A 17,147-nucleotide genomic window follows, 5' to 3' on the forward strand; every position below is an offset into this window, starting at 1 on the left:
CAATACAGTGCCGTTAGCCAGACCCATTAGAAAACGAGGATTCCGAAGAGAGTCACTCGACGTCTGAGATAAGGAGACCGCCGCCACCCTGACATTTTTACAGCTTCATTCTCTCTCAAGTTTGTTACGCTGTTCTCTACAGAGCCCATCAAACCCCACACAGCTCCCCCCACACACCTCCGTTTCTCCCACTCTCCCTCTTCCCCGCCTTGTCGGAACACTGGAAAGCTGCAAAGGCATATTCAAATCAAATGGTAGGTTTATTGGCTGTCTGTTACATAATGAGGTGGAAACATCTCAATTTAGGACAGTCTGAACCTTATTTTGCCTTCCTGCTACTGACAGACCAGCGACAGGCACACGGGCTGACAATTAGGGACAACAGAAGCAAACCGCTGCTGCTTCATATTTCCATAATGATTCATTCCATAGGTTTAGGGAACTTCTTGTTTCCTTTTTCATAGCATCTTCCTCTTTTCAAACTCCTTCAGAAAGAGAAAGGCAGAGAAGAGAGAGAGGATAAAAAGATTTAAGATTCAAATATCATTCCCGGTCAAAGTGATTCTGAAACCTCTTATATTTAGGATCCTTTGAACAACCAAAAATTACAGAAGTGAAATGTACCAGGCTGAGGGTGCTTGAACACAACAGAACAGCTTCACATTGGGCTGTGTCAGCTGGAATTTCACGAACCTAGATATACAGCCTCTACTTTATATCTCCCAAACACAGAGCTCGAGAGGCTGTGAACTGTACTTGTTTTTCTGCGGCAGTATTATTATTAAGAGCTGACAAACTTGACTACTTAAGCAAACCCTAAAAGGCCACACATGAACCACACTGGACTTTTTAATAAGGCAATGGAAACAGCTTTGCTTAGTTTCTCCAAGAGACTAAATGCCGATTCAGTTAAGATTTGAACAGAATGTCAAGCACCTCAGAAACATCTGAAAAGGAAACAATACTGAAAATCACATCGCTCTAGACTGAAATCAGAATACGACCGATATGTAGTTGCCTGCTGCCACTTACTGGAGCCAAATGGTAATGCATGTGTCCAAATTGAAGGAAAGAATTTGCTTCACTCTTTTCCTGCCCCCATCCTGCCCCACACACTCACTAACCACCCAGAACTATGGCACATAATGTCTTATTTCAAAAGACAGGATCAGGCAAAGATTCAGTAAAACAAGAAGAGAGGAAAGGGCAAAAAAGATGGAGCCAAAACATGGTTCCCTCCTGGGATACAATTTGTTGTGCCTGATCTCAACATGCTTATGTCTGGTTTCTGCTTTGCTTTTTTGTCAAAGCTATAACCGTCATAAAAATAAAAAGAAAGAGAGCCTTAAATGATCACTTAGAGACAGGCTAAAACTCATTGCAAAGAGATTATAGAGGATACCTAGTCATTCAGAACATTTTGAACTATTATGTTCTATTAAAAAAGGAAAAGCAAAGCTTACAGTTAAGAAGTTGCTCTTCCATCCTGCAAACAATGGCATCCAAACACAGCCAGGGCCAGAAGCTACAGGCTGGAAACCCCTACCTTCCTCTTTTGATATCCCTTCCCCGCTCCCCATCAACACCCCCATCAACGCCCTCATCACCCAGGTTTCATTTCTTGTCACTCAGCCCCTCTCCCTAGAAACAGAAACCTATGAGATCAGGGTAGCTACTATCCCAAAGGCCCTCAATGAGAAAAATGAAATGCAAGGCAATGCTCCACACCCCCCCCAGATGGAATTCATGGCACTTATGGCCTCTGATATACGGTCTTGTAGATCATATTTTGCCCCTCACAAAAGAGCAAATTCCAAAATTGAAAGAAGTTAAGTTCTTTAAAATCTGAACGTTATTCCTGGTCATGCCCAATAAGGGCCCTGGGACATGAATGGAGCTGCTAGAGACTGTTAAGCTGCACATCAGAAAGAAAGAAACAGTAAGGCCCAGAAGGACGGACCACGGTTTCTGGGCATCCAGTGTGGCCCGCGCTACAATGCCTGTTACTTCAGAGCATTCAGGCCACTGTTAAGAGCTCACCTTGTAGATGGTGGTTCCCAGCTGCGCAGGAGACATGCTGACCACAACGCCCGCACTCTGGAGGGCAGAGATCTTCTCTTTGGCTCCACCTTTTCCTCCAGCAATAATCGCCCCTGCATGACCCATTCTCCTGCCAGGAGGAGCAGTTAAACCAGCGATGAAGGACACCACAGGCTTGGCCTTGGGACCCTGGAAAGTGATATTTTAAACATTCTGATGAAGAAGTTGCCCAAAACTGGACTTCAAATTCACAACTCTGAAAGGGTGGGCATGGCCCACCACTCATCCTCACTGAGAAAATCCACACACACATGAAGCTATAATTGAAACCACTGCATTCACCTTTGAGATGACTTAACTTTTCATATGAACTCGGGGAAACAATCCTGAGCAACGTTTCTGTCTAGATATTAAAAGTCAACTTCACTGGCCACAAGCTATTTTACCAACATATATGTGATTCTTCTATTTGAAAACAAAAACAAAAACAAAAACAAAAAAACACACACTTTAAAACATGTTATGTAATTTGTGATAATAATGACTTAAGATACTAGATTAGGTTGTTTTATTTCAACCTGAATTTATGTCTTAATTATTAGTTTACCCATAATAAATTTGCTAGAAGGAAAAAGATGAGGTGGTAAGGCATACTAGAAAAGATGCAGGACTGGAAGTCACCAGATTCAGTTTGCTATTGACTAAAGCTTGTTGACCTTGGACAAGGCACATCAGCTCTGTAAACCTCTGATTCCTCATCTATGAAATGAAATAGCTAAACCAGAATGATGGCCAAGGGTTCCCCTCTCCTCTGAAGTTCTACGAAGTCTAAGGAAGATCAGGACTAGTTTTATTTAATAAAAATCCATTCTAATATGCAACCTCTAGGTAGATAAAGAGCACTATACTAGATTCTGAGACTAAAAATAAAAAGCCACATGGGAAATATAAGGATTCCTGTGCTCTAGACTTAAAATACAGTTAAAGAAATAATATATTGGGGCGCCTGGGTGGCTCAGTGGGTTAGGCCTCTGCCTTCAGCTTGGGTCATGATCTCAGGGTCCTGGGATTGAGCCCTGCATCGGGCTCTCTCCTCAGCGGGGAGACTGCTTCCTCCTATCTCTGTCTCTGCCTGCCTCTCTGCCTACTTGTGATCTGTCTCCCTGTTAAATAAATAAAAATTAAAAAAAAAATTTTTTTAATAAAAACTTAAAACTATTTTTAAAAACATTCTAGTAAGAAGTGTGGTATTATTTTACATTTTTCTAATTCTTGAATGTCAAATTTAACAAAAGGCAAATGGATTCTGATTTTTTTTTAATTTTTTTAAATTTATTTTCAGCATAACAGTATTCATTGTTTTTGTACCACACCCAGTGCTCCATGCAGTCTGTGCCCTCTATAATACCCACAACCTGGTACCCCGACCTCCCACCCCCCCTGTTTTTCAGAGTCCATAGTCTCTCATGGTTCACCTCCGCATTCAATCTATATACAATAGGCTGAACTAAGAGAAAATCTGGACTCAAACACATACATGGTTTGAAAAAGAGAAGAATTTTAATAGCCTGTGGATATTCTTCATTGATATGACACAAACCTCTTCAAGTCGTAATTTCTTAGGGTTAGTTGCAATGTTGGAATCTGAAACTACAGCAATGAACTTTCTGTCCTTTCCTATTTTAAAATCCATTGAATGTATCTTTTACCTATAATGATTTTCTAACATTCATTAGTCAGATGAAAAATACAGGTTTACTAAGTTATGAACATCTTCTAAATGTTGATACATTTCATTATTCAATATCAACAAATCATAACCATCATTATCAGGTTCAAAGTCTTTAGTAGGAGGAAGTGATCAAGTTCAGTGGCAGAAACAACTTTTCTGATTTATGAATATTCACTTGATAGCTCAAATTTTATCAGTCAATAAATACTGTAAATAGTTTTCCTTGCTATGGCAGGTTCACTCTGTTCATTTTTGAGAAAAGTCTGCCAAATACCCCAGTCTGAACAACTAGTTTGCTTGCCAATTTCCTGAGAGTAAATGGTGTTCCATGAAAAACACAGCTAGTTCAACAGCTCAAATTGGGAAGGTGTTTTACCTCCCACTTCATCACAAAATACGGACTCATGGGTTAGGATTTAATAAAATTAATACTTTTTACTGCTTCATCAAGGACATTCTTAAAGGAAATTGGTTTGGTTTTGTTTTTCTAACTCTATGTGCCAGTGAACGATCTAGAACAGTTGCTTCCACTGCCCAGCTCTGTGGTATGGTGCCAGCATGCCAGGTTCTGCGTGGGCTGACACTGCTGACTCCAGCCTCATCTCCCACCATTTCTCCCTGCTCTTTGTCTTCCAGTAATTCCAGGCTGCTCCACCTCTGCTCCTCTGCAGAGAATGTTCTCCACCCTCCTTGGACACCTAGCCAATTTCTACTTAACTTTGAGACCTGGATCAAGCCTCCTCTTCCCCCATAAGCCTTCTGACTCTTCCTCCCACCGTCTCCACAAACACCCTTGTGAAGACCATCTTCTGTTCAGGGATGTCAAAGTTGTGCCTTTGACAAGGTACTACTATTACACTAAGAAGAGCGGCTGTGACTCATTTCCTGCGTGTTCCCCTCCCAAACTATGAAATCCCTGAACACAGGAACTTTGTTCTCACTTATTTCCATATGCCTAGCACTGACAGTGGTACAGAGTTCAAGAGAAGACTCTACAAGTCACTTACTCATTCACTCATGGGCTCTGGAGAGTTATGAACATCCCATATTGATCACTTTGTCTGCATACTCACAGAAAAAGAATACTGTACTAGAAGGAAATAAGATTTCAATGAACCTAGAATATATATTCTGTCCTATTAACAAAGGAGAGTCACTTGAAATTTCTTAAGGAGAGAAAAATAAAATTAAAAAGACTATGAAGAAGCATGATTAGAAAACAGGATACAGAAATGATGAGAAACAGACCAGTTAGAATGATGTCAGTATAGTCCAAGCAGAGGCCCAGGGCTGGCGACCCTTTTCCTGAATCCCTGCAATCTGATTTCTGAATCAGAATCCCTGTATTCTGATTCCAGAATCCTGAATTCTGATTCCTGAGCCCTCCATGATGCAATGGAGACATGAGTCAGACCTGGGATGGATCCCACCCCTTGGTTCATTTGCTGTATACCTACCACTGGCAAGTCATTAACCTCTCTGTGCCAGCTGCCTTATTTATAAAAGGACAAAACCCCTTACCCAAAGGGTCAAGATTAAACAACACCACTTTTACAAGTAAGTATTGTCATAATGATGATAACAATAAAAACAGCAGTGGTGGCAGCAGATAGCACTACTAAGTGTTCACTCTGTGCCAGGGACTGTGCTAAGTGTTTTATGTCACCTGTTCAACCTAGAATCTTGTACACTGTGGGCCCTTAATAAAAATTCGCCCCAAATCAAAACCACAGTGAAATACCATCTCACAGCAGTCAGAATGGCTAAAATGAACAAGTTAGGAAATGACCGATGTTGACAAGGATGCGGAGAAAGGGGAACCCTTCTACACTGTTGGTGGGAATGCAAGCTGGTGCAGCCTCTCAAAAACAGTATGGAGGTTTCTCAAAAAGCTGAAAGTAGAGCTACCCTATGACCCAGCAATCGCACTATTGAGTATTTACCCTAAAGATACAAATATATTGATCTGAAGGGGCACGTGCACCTGAATGTTTATAGCAGAAATGTCCACAATGGTCAAAGTATGGAAAGAACCCAGATGTCCATCAACAGATGAATGGATAAAGATGTGGTATATATATACAGTGAAATACTATGCAGCCATCAAAAGAAACGAAATCTTGCTATTTGCAACCACATGGACGGAACTAGAGGGTATTATGCTAAGTGAAATAAGTCAATCGGAAAAAGTTAATTATCATATGATCACTCTGATATGAGGAATCTAAGAGGCAGGTCGGGGATGTTGGGGGTAGGGAGGGAACAAATGAAATAAAATGGGATTGGGAGGGAGACAAACCATAAGAGACTTAATCTCACACAACATACTGAGGGTTGTTGGGTGGGGGAAGGTTAGGGAGGCTGGGTTATGGACACTGGGTAGGGTATGTGGTACAGTGAGTGCTGTGAAATATGTAAGCCTGATGATTCACAGACCTGTACCTCTGGGGCAAATAATATATTATATGTTAATAAAAAAATAAAATTCGTCCCACAGGAACTAACCAGGAATAGGAAAACATGTGCCAAATGAAATAAAACATATATGCTTAGCTTTCTCCACTAAATTCTAAGCTACTCAAGGGATCCAGAGTTGAGCCTAAATACATTTTAAAATTTACCTGAATATAGCATAATGTCACATTAACCCGAATCTTTCCTAAAAAGAAGTCCATTTTTACTTGAATTTCAAACTTTACAGCTTCTCTGAATTTAAGAGACTCTAGTAACATTTTACCCCAAACTCCTGACAATCTACTTTATTCTTTCTGTATCCACCACTTACTGGTGTCTAATGTGTGAAGGGAATGGGTTGGGCACCAGGGTACAACAGTCCCTGTCGCCCCAGATACAGGCTAGAATGGGATATTAAGCATGCCTCGCAGACGGAATGAGCAAAGGCAACTGAGAATAAAAACAACTGGAAGGTCAGATGGGACACGACGTGAAGAAGAGAGTCAGAGAGGTAGGTGTCTAGGCACTAGAATACCATGCTAAGTCCACACTTGATCCTACGTGTGATGGGAAACTGTCACGGTTTAAAACCCGGCGGTAAGAGGCGCCCATGTCTGTGTTTCAGAAGGGCAGATGATCTGGGTGGCCGGAGCAGGATGGCCTCAGAGAGAAGGAAGAGGTGGTGGCTGAGCAACGGGAGTTGAGATTTTCAGAAGAAACTACTGACATGGTCCAGGGGATAGAAGATGGCAGCTCAAACCAGAGCAGAGGGATGAATTACAGACAACGCTCTGATTCTCAACATACTACTAAGGATAGAGCTTGGTAAACAGGTGGAAACAGAAGAGAAAGAAGTAAAAGATGCTTCTGAGGTTTCTGCCTTGGAAACTACATGAAGTATGATGTTTATACCATTCACACTAAAGGAACCGGCCATGGAAAGTACATCCAGGGAAAAATTAATATGAGAACAAACAGAAGAAAGACCAAGAAGACAGAGAGGAGGAAGAAGGAACGGAGGTGGCCGGTAGCCTCTGCGAAAGCCACGGCAGGAGATTGAGATTCAACAGCAGCATGGCCCTGATAAGCGCACCAAGTGCCAACTGTGTGTGAAGAGCTATATTTTTCCAAACCCAAACCCAAACTTACTGAATTATGTTGCTTCAAAAATTCTGCAGCATTTTCTTCTGCATTACCACCAATTTCACCAATTAATATGATGCCTTCTGTGGCTGGATCATTCAGGAAGATTTCAAGGCAGTCAATAAAATCTGTGCCATTAAAAGGATCACCTCCAATGCCTGAAAAAGTCAAAGAATACCAACATCAGCTGAAAATTTAAGGATGAATCTTACAAATTAGGCCAAGAAATGTTGTTTCAACTCATTTCTTACTTTGTCTACCACTCTTACCAATGTTTTAAAATGCATCATCACTCTTGCATTTAATATTTTCAAAAAATCACAAAGTGCTACGTTTATTCCTGTTCCTAATTATTACATGAATGGTAAATCGTAGCTGATTTCAGATATTCACAAAGACAAGCTTCTTTTTGTTTTTGTTCTTTTGTCAAGCTTCCTTCCTCCCATGAAATTAATCCCAAACAACTCTTTTAAAATGGGCATTTTAAGAAAAAGTGTGTCTATGTTGCAAGCAAGGAAAATTGTCTCCTCTCTATTTAAACATTTTACAAATGTCTTTGCAGAAAGTAACTATAAGATGTGGCGCATTGCAGATAAACCACACGCAAGTTTTAAGACACAAGTCCCAATAAAAGACAGAGTTGAGTGTACACTGACCCCTCTTCCCTTAGATCCAAGGTGAGTGAGACCACAAACACACACATTTAAGGCAGGATTGATTTCCTACCTCTCAATGCACCTCTGAAGAACTAAGCTGAGGAAGAGTAGCAGCATTTATTGAGTGCCAACTGTATATCAAGTACACGCCCCAGCACATTTTAGACCTGTCACTTCCTAATTCTTCCAGCCCCTCTGTGAAATAAGCATTAGTATCAGCAATTTGCAAATTAAAGACAGAAGCTGGAGAATATGAATTTTGCAATTCTGTTCCAAACCTTTCCTTATTCTCCATCACACTAAGTTACTCTGTGGCTAAGATTATACTTTGTACATAGAGAAGCTCAATTACTATTTCCAATATTGATTTTATGGGTCTGAATCCTAATAAAAAGAGTCCAGGGCTTTATTTCATATTTTACTATATGAGAAGCTACTTTTGAAAGTCTTTTAACAGTTATTCTAAAAATTTGAAGCTATATTTATAAAAATGAGAAATCTGCCTCACTTCTAGCAACTTTTAAAAGTGGTAGGCAATATAATGTAGCAAAAAGAGAAGTTCTGGGGATCTCAACTGTAGATTTTTCTCACGACTAAAGCTGTAATAGTACAACTTCTCAGCTCACAGGTGCCTCAGGGTTGCCTTAAGAAAAAGATAACAAATGGCAAAGAATTCAGTAACTAGGAAGCACTGAATGATAGCTTATAGGAACAATGATAATTATAGTAATCAAAGCCCTAACATGAAGAAACATTTCTTCATAACAAGCGAAGGAAGTGACGTTTTCAGGCACCAAGGCTCTTCAGGGCACGTGTCCCACGATGCTTGTTCCACAACATGTGCAAGTCAATCCTTAGACCATGAATCTTAAAAATAAAGGATGGTGCCTCATACTGAGGCTAAATAAATTTAAGATCTTAACATCTTTTTTAATAAAATGGTTATCAAAACCTCCTGCAAATAACCAAAACAATAATTATTACTGTACTCATTCAATGAAGTTACTGCATTATAATAACATGATTCTATCAAAAATCTCTCACCAACGCACAAAGACTGCCCCAATCCAACTTGTGTCGTTTGGTGAACCGCTTCATAAGTAAGGGTGCCAGATCTGGACACAATACCTTAAAGGAAGAGAATTTTAAAATATTAGATTGTGTCCCTATCATAGTCTATCATGTTACAGATACAAGTATATAAAAGAATCCATTCCACAATTTGTCATCCAAATCAACAAGTGTAAGATCAGTGCATAAATACCTAGCTTCTCACTATGAATTCGAGTGTACGTAACCAGACTGTCTGCACCAACTGATCAAACTGAAAGACGTATATCTCGGCACTGCTAGTACCCTATGGAATGCTGTTCGATTGCTCTCTTAGAACAACACTGCTTCTCCCCACTCCTGTGTTCACAGTACTTAACACAGATCCTACACAGAAGGAGCTCAATACTTACCTGAATGGCTCAAAGCTGAAAACCCTTCAATGGAGTACAACCTTCCTCTTAAGCAAAACCTAATTCCAATTGTTTTAAGGTCATTCAATCACTGGACCCTAATTCATGACAAATGACCATCACTACCACCATGCCCCATCTGCCTCATTCATCAGTTCTGCCTTATCGTCTGAGCTTTCTCTCCATCTACACACTGTCTCCTTACAACTTCTCATTTCATAACTGAGAAGGTTGGGTAGGTATTACCTACCTACCTATGCATTCAGTACATTTAGCTTTGTTTAAACAAAGTATAGTTGGTAATTTCCTAGTTGTACATCTTGTGTATGATTGTCTAGTCTCCTTTCCACTCTTCCTACTTGACTCTTATGGTACGATTATGGTCTAGGTGTCCACTCAACATCCTAGATTACTGGGAAAAACAACTATTTTATTTATTCTAGTCTGGTGATGGATCAATGTAATAACCAGTGAACACCAGGACGTTATCATTCTTCTAAGGGGCTTTCATGTGATTATATAAATGATATGTAAATTACATAAATGCAAACTGCATACACTGACAGTAAAGACAGTCATGTTTTTAGGGTAGATTACTCCTGTCATTCTTAAAGTATCTATAGTAAAAGAGGCTAGCACTTAAAAATACCTATTAATAAGGATACTTCTGCTTCTGCAAAGTAGAATTACTTTCCTCTCTTCTTCCTGAAAGTACAACTAAAAACCTTGGGCAAGTGCTAGGGACCTCGAGACTCGAGGAATGAAACACTGCTGAGTTCCCTGAGTTTTCTTTTGCTTCATGCATCCCAGATACAGAGCCAAAGAAGCCAGCATCCCACAAACAGAAGGGTACAGGAAAAAAGTTTACCCCAAAACCCTGCTCACTCTAGCAAAAGAACCAAGGACAACCTAGCAAAACAGAAAACTTTTTTTTAAGATTTTATTTATTTATTGGAGACAGAGAAAGAGCACAGTAGGTAGAGCGGCAGGCAGAGAGGGAAAAGTAGATTCCCCACTGAGCAGGGAGTTTGATGTGGGGCTCGATCCCAAGACCCCAGGATCATGACCTGAGCTGAAGGCAGATGCTCAAGGTTAAGACGCTTAACCAACTGAGCCACCCAGGCACCCCAAAACAGAAAACTTTTGATATAATAACCACTCTGTACTAACTTAACACTACAGAAAATAACTGTGCCTCCACCCTCACTCACATAGGCAAAGGCCAAAGGGATTCCTAGACCTCCACACTTAGGAGGCTACACTGAGGCACCCCAACATGCCAGCCAAGTCGGTGAAAGAGAAGTAGGCAGTCAGGACTTTATTTTTCTAAAACTATTTTTTTTTAAAGATTTTATTTATGTATCTGACAGAGAGAGATCACAAGTAGGCAAAGAGGCATGCAAAGAGAAAAGGGGAAGCAGACTCCCCGCTGAGCAGAGAGCCCAATGCAGGACTCTATCCCAGGACCCTGAGATAATGACCTGAGCCGAAGGCAGAGGCTTAACCCTCTGAGCCACCCAGATGCCCCGGGACATTCATCTATGCCAGACGATAATGAGCTCCTCTTCATCCCCACGATGTTAATTTGATTATTTCCTTGAGGAACTAAACAAGAATTTTCACTAGACATTTTGAGAAAGTTTGTAATATCCGACAAGGCAAAGTCACTGAAAGACCAGATTATAGAAAGATGAACAATAAAAATATTCAAAGCATGTATATATACTTACAAAGGACTTATACCCAGAATATTTATGGAAGCCCTCGCTACAATCAACAATAAAAAGACAATCCAATAAAAAATGTGCAAAAAACTTGAACTGATAATTCACAAAAGAAGCTATATAAATAGCCTATAAGCACACGAGACAGTGCTCTGCATATTTAGTTGCCAGGGAAAGTCAAATGAAAACCATGAGACAACATTTCACTCCTAGCAGAATGGCTAAAAATAAAGACTGCGAATACTAAATGTTTGCAAAGATGTGGACTGGAACGTTCATACACTGATGGTGGAAATGTAAAATGAATAGCCACTTCACAGAACTACTGGGCAATTTCATTTATTTATTTATTTATTTATTTGACAGAGATCACAAGTAGGCATAGAGGCAGGCAGAGAGAGAGGAGGAAGCAGGGGCTCAATGGGGCTCAATCCCAGGACCCTGGGATCATGACCTGAGCCAAAGGCAGAGGTTTTAACCCACTGAGCCACCCAGGTGCCCCTACTGGGCGATTTCTTAAAAAGCTACACATACGTCAAACCTATGACTTAGTGATTCCATTCTTAAGAATTTTACCCAAGAGAAATGAACATGTGTCCACTGAAAGACCTCTACACAATTGTCACCTTAGCCTTATTCATAATGATTCAAACCTTGGAACCACCCAAATGCTCATCAACAGGAGAATGAACAAACTGTGGCAGAATCACACAACATAGTATTACTTAGCAGTAAAGTGAAATAAACTACCAATACATGCGAACACATGAAAGAAACATGCTGAGCAGGAAAAGAATCTTCAAAAACTCCAAAAAAATTCTTCATTGACTCTGCAGAATTATTATGGATTCTTAATCTCATCCAACGCAGGATAGAGAACTGATTCACTACAGACCTCCCTGGTAAATTCCACTACGGTTAATTAAAATAAATTACATTTGCACTGTCACAAATTCTCTTGGTGAATTTTGAGCTTAGAGCAAAGAATTTTTTTTTTTAATCTATAAGAAACATACCAATTCTTCCTTTCTTGTGAATATGGCCAGGCATGATGCCGATTTTGCATTCTCCAGGCTGAAGGAAAGGAAATCAGTGTTTCAGAAAAATGAAGGAAAAAAAAAAAAAACACAACAACCAGTAACTAACAGGTCATACACACAAACACACTTGGCCTGACTGAAAGCTAGTTAGCCTTCTGAAAGCCCAAGTCCAGATCTATTTTGGTTTGTGACACTTACATTGATGATTCCAGGGCAGTTAGGCCCAATCAGCCTCGTCTTTCCCTGGCGCAATAGTTTGTGCTTGACCCGTACCATGTCCTGCTGTGGGATACCTTCAGTAATGCACACGACCAAGGGTACTTCCGCTTCGACGGCTTCACTGATGGCGGCAGCAGCGAAAGGAGGAGGAACATATATGACAGAAGCTGTCGCTCCTGTCTTTTCTTTGGCCTGAAACATTAACCATGAAGCCCTTTATTATGGGTTAAGTTGTAAACACTGTAAAATTGCATTCAATACCATGATTTTAATAACATCTTGGGATCAGGAAAGGGCACCACCAGGAGACACTGGATGTCTTCATTCTTCCCATTAGCAAGTTCACTGCACTGTCAGAAAAGAGCGGAACCAAGCAGAGCCTCAGGGCCTCCTCTCTGCCCCCACCCTGTGGACTGCCAGTCTGAATTGAAAGGTTCCGTGACACCCCGTTCCCTCAGGCGATGGCACATCAGGAAACCTGAAAGCAGGGCTGATGTGCGTTTGTGTCCTCTCATTCCTGTGGCCATGTTTATTTTTGTTGCCCTACAAGACATCATATCACCTGTTCAGTACCAATGACCCTATACCTCCCCAGGAGAAAAGGGATGAGTAAGCTGCCGAGCCTCAGAACTCAGCTCTCAAACAACTCTTCAAAACATATCATACTTGATAATATCATCAAGAGACGTCAAAAATGATGTGGTTTTTATGCTCACAACTTTTATTCTAAACACGTTAATTAAAAATGAACTAAAGTACAAATGCATAAATGGCCACAGAATGAGAATGTGGGCCAAATAAGCATTAGTGTCTACTCTACATCACCCCCAACAAATGCAAAGCACTTAAGACCACCGGTTTGACCATGGTTCTCTCCGTGTATCAATATAATGTTTCCTTCTCCCCACCTCTATGTGTGGTCTCGTCTCCTCCAATTTAACGGAAGCTCCTTGAAGACAGATATTGTCAGTGATCTCTGACTCTCCAAGAGAGACAGTACCTGTTCTCTGAGAGACCCTGAAAGACGGCTCAAGATAGGTCTTGTTAAGGCCTCACCACAACCCTGTATGCTTAGTAATCCCATCTACAAATCAAGATGCTGTGGCCAAAAGACAGTAAATAACTTACACAAGGTCACATAGCTAGGAAGTGAGTGGCAGAGCCAAGATTCAGATCTAAGTATCTCTGATTCCAAAATGTCTGTTCTTTTCAGTGACAGCAGGCTGCCTCCCTATAAATGTTAAAATATAACTTAATCAAGATAGAAATCAAAACCTTTAGGAAGGCTGTGTCATGGGATTTTACAATGGAAAAATACTAAGCTATGAAGCATACAGGTACAACTAGAAGGGGCAGAAGTAAAAGACAGTGACTTTCAGAATCATCCCTGAATGACTCCCCATCCCCAGAGACCAAGGAGCTTTCTCTACATCAGCTCTGTTAAAAAGGGGGATCTTGACACTGACAGAAGAACAGTCACATCATCAACAAACGATGCCAGAGGTTAAAAATAATATTTAAACTCTATTCAATGTGGTAACAGAGAAGAGGGTACAAAAAAAATAAAATAAAATAAAACGTAGGCTGGAAGCAAAAGGAGTCAGATCATAGGCATGTAGGTATTTTTTTTGGAAAATAGATCCTGCAGTCTTCCACCTCTTAAGGCTACAAATACTGCCAGAAGCTAACTACGACAACGGGGTCTGTGCTAACAAGCGATACTGGATTCAGAAAAGCTTTCTGAATGTCTTAAAGAAAGCATTTCTGAATCATTCAGAAAGCTTTTTGTAAGTGCTAAACAGGTGAGAAATATAGTATCTGTCAGAGAACTTACAAAATACTGCCAATGTCATATCCATTTGAGTCATGATGAATAATAAATGAGCTGCTTAGCAACAAAAACTTTCTTTAAAAGAAAGCAAAAAAGGCTCATGAAAAAGTCAAATCTACCTAGAGGAATTATGAAAACAGCTCTATTTTGAGGTCATGAAGGCAGTCACAGGAAAACTTACAGGGTGTGGGGAAACACCCAAAAGTTAAAGCAAAAAGACTTTAAGTGATTCTTTTACAGAACATATGATTTTAATTTTTATTTTTTTAGTCTTTAAAATACAGTACACTTAGAACATACATCCACACATATAGTACACTCTATTTTCAAGTTTAAAGTAAAATGAAAATTCCGCATTTGAATATTTGGGTTTTTTCCCACATTTTAGGATCAAGAATACAAATTAACTTCAATCCGAAGTTAGTATTCTAAAAAAGGTATTGAGTCTATAAATTTGTATTTTTTAAAAAAGTGATACTTTAAAACATGCCTTAAAACTATGTTTAAGAAGAGGGGGCGGGATACCTCTTTTATCATCAATACATCAGTCCCAAGTACTAAGTTTATTTCCTAGATTCTTTTTTATTACATAGGCAAGACTTTGTACCACAGTTTCTTTTATAATACGATTATTTTTCTATATATTCATGCAAGTGTAGAAAGAGAGTGAAGGAATACACACGGAGCTTACACAAGCTCTCTAGAAAGGCAAAATCTGAGACATGGAAAGCACCATAAATTTTAACTTTACATATATTTATATCATCTAAGAATTTACAATAAGCACATTATTAATTTTGTAACACAATTAAATTTTGTTCAAAATACTTTAAAAAGTGGGGCACCTGGGTGGCTCAGTGGGTTAAAACCTCTGCCTTCAGCTCAGGTCATGATCCCAGGGTCCTGGGATGGAGTCCCACATCAGGCTCTCTGCTCAGCAGGGAGCCTGCTTCCTCCTCTCTCTCTGCCTACTTGGATCTTCAAAAAAAAAAAAACAACTTTAAAAAGTACTAAGAGATCAGCAGTTTGGGGAAGAGACTAGAGCTCTGTGACTTGTCTGACTGACTTCACAGCTCAGTTTTTTTCAGGCAGAATCACCATCCTACTTAACACTGAGCCATGCTATCTGCCACTTCGCAGCTATGAACGATGGGCAGGACCCATAACCTCTCTGAGTTTACAGTACCCTTATCTTTAAAATGGGGAGAGGGATAGCACTTGCACCTGAGGGGGTCAAGGGGAGGCCTCAATGAAGCAGTGTCTATGAAGCACCTGGCACAGGGCCTGGAACACAGTCTGTTCTCAGTCAGTGTTAGAGGCCGGATGCTGACATGTGCACTGCTAACATCCTGGAAAAAGAAAGAGTAAGGAAAGGAGAAGAAGCCAAATGGAAGCCAAGCTACAGAACTTCTTCTCTTCACAGCGGAACTATGCCCAACAAAAGGACACAGGCGAGGGGAAGGCATCCTGAGTCTGTGTGACTAAAGTAAACCCAGAGGTTTTTTACTGGGATTCAAATTTCTTTACATTACTGGATTTTAAAATCGCAAGTGACTCTCCCAGAAGGGACACAATTAAAATCTCTATTCAAAGTATGCTTGCTCTGGGGCACCTGGGTGGCTCAGTTATTAAGCGGCTGCCTTCAGCTTAGGTCATGATCCTGGAGACCTGGGATGAGTACAGAATCAGGCTGCCTGCTCAACGGGAAGCCTGCTTCTCCCCCTTCCACTTCCCCTGCTTGTGTTCCCTCTCTCCCAGCCTCTCACTCTCTGTCACATAAATAAATAAAATCTTAAAAAGAAAAAAATTAACCACAACAACAAAGTATGCTTGCTCTTCTCCTGCTTTTCTTTGCTTAGCAAACTCAGTACCATTAATTACCTCCTTCACAGTATTAAAGACTGGTAAGCCCAGATGTGTCTGGCCTCCTTTCCCTGGAGTGGTTCCTCCGACCAACTGGGTGCCATAATCCAATGCCTGCTGGCTATGAAAGGTGCCCTATGGGGGAAAAAACACAACATGAGAAAAGACAGGCTGGGAAGCCAGAAGGCAATCTTCAGCAACCTGGAAGAGAAAAACAAATAGGTTAACTATTTCACAGAATGTGATAGATGCATACATATAGCAGTCTCAACAACCTGCTAAACCCAGCTTTGAACCTTGAAACAATACACTCCTCTGCAAAGCCAAAATAGGAGGTTTTGGTTTTGCTTTTCTTTTTTAAAGGAGAATATTTTGGGGCACCTAGGTGGCTCAGTGGGTTAAGCCTCTGCCTTCAGCTCAGGTCATGATCTCAGGGTCCAAGGATAGAGCCCCACATCGGGCTCTCTGCTCAGGAGGGGGCCTGCCTCCCCTCCGCTTGCCTCTCTGCCTCTTTGTGATCTCTCTCTCACTCTGTCAAATAAATAAATAAATCTTTAAAAAATAAAAAATAAAGGAGGATCTTTTTCATTCCATCTTCAAATATGGCTGATGGTCAGAAACACCCATGTGTTTACTTAAAAATCCCTCCTTTTCACTGTTCCTCTGTCAACTCTGATGTACTCACATCCACAGCTTAAAATCCATTGGCAGTCATTATAAATCCACAACAACCTTGGTTCTCTCTCACTTCAACTTCCACATCTGGCAAAACCACAATCTTGGTTAAATCCAGTCCCCTACCTACTCTAAGTAAGACTGCGGATGTGCAGCCAAGTAGAAGCTGGAAAGAAAACAGAACAGGATAACTGGTCTCACTTTAAATCAATGATCACTAACTTTAGGTGAGCTTTTAATGCTGCCTGGCCGATAGCCTATAGTTTGCTGTCCATCACTCTCCCTCCTCAACCTCGGCTCTACAGAC

The 17,147-nt window shown here is 40.5% G+C and overlaps 1 protein-coding gene across 1 annotated transcript in view; it reads right to left on the bottom strand.

Moving 5' to 3' along the window:
* Window positions 1-241: 241 nt before the first annotated feature.
* Window positions 242-17,147, bottom strand: part of SUCLG1 (succinate-CoA ligase GDP/ADP-forming subunit alpha) — a 31,180-nt gene continuing 14,274 nt past the window's right edge. The window contains exons 3-9 of the mRNA XM_004742301.3: window positions 16,184-16,300; window positions 12,451-12,663; window positions 12,229-12,286; window positions 9,070-9,153; window positions 7,376-7,527; window positions 2,041-2,229; window positions 242-485 (exon numbers count right to left, since the gene is read on the bottom strand). Of these exons, the coding sequence (XP_004742358.1) occupies window positions 459-485; window positions 2,041-2,229; window positions 7,376-7,527; window positions 9,070-9,153; window positions 12,229-12,286; window positions 12,451-12,663; window positions 16,184-16,300 (840 nt within the window). The 3' untranslated portion in view covers window positions 242-458. The remainder of the gene's footprint in view (window positions 486-2,040; window positions 2,230-7,375; window positions 7,528-9,069; window positions 9,154-12,228; window positions 12,287-12,450; window positions 12,664-16,183; window positions 16,301-17,147) is intronic.

Source organism: Mustela putorius, unplaced genomic scaffold (assembly GCF_011764305.1).
Source record: "Mustela putorius furo isolate JIRA1106 unplaced genomic scaffold, ASM1176430v1.1 tig00000281_pilon_pilon_pilon, whole genome shotgun sequence".
NCBI lineage: Eukaryota > Metazoa > Chordata > Mammalia > Carnivora > Mustelidae > Mustela > Mustela putorius.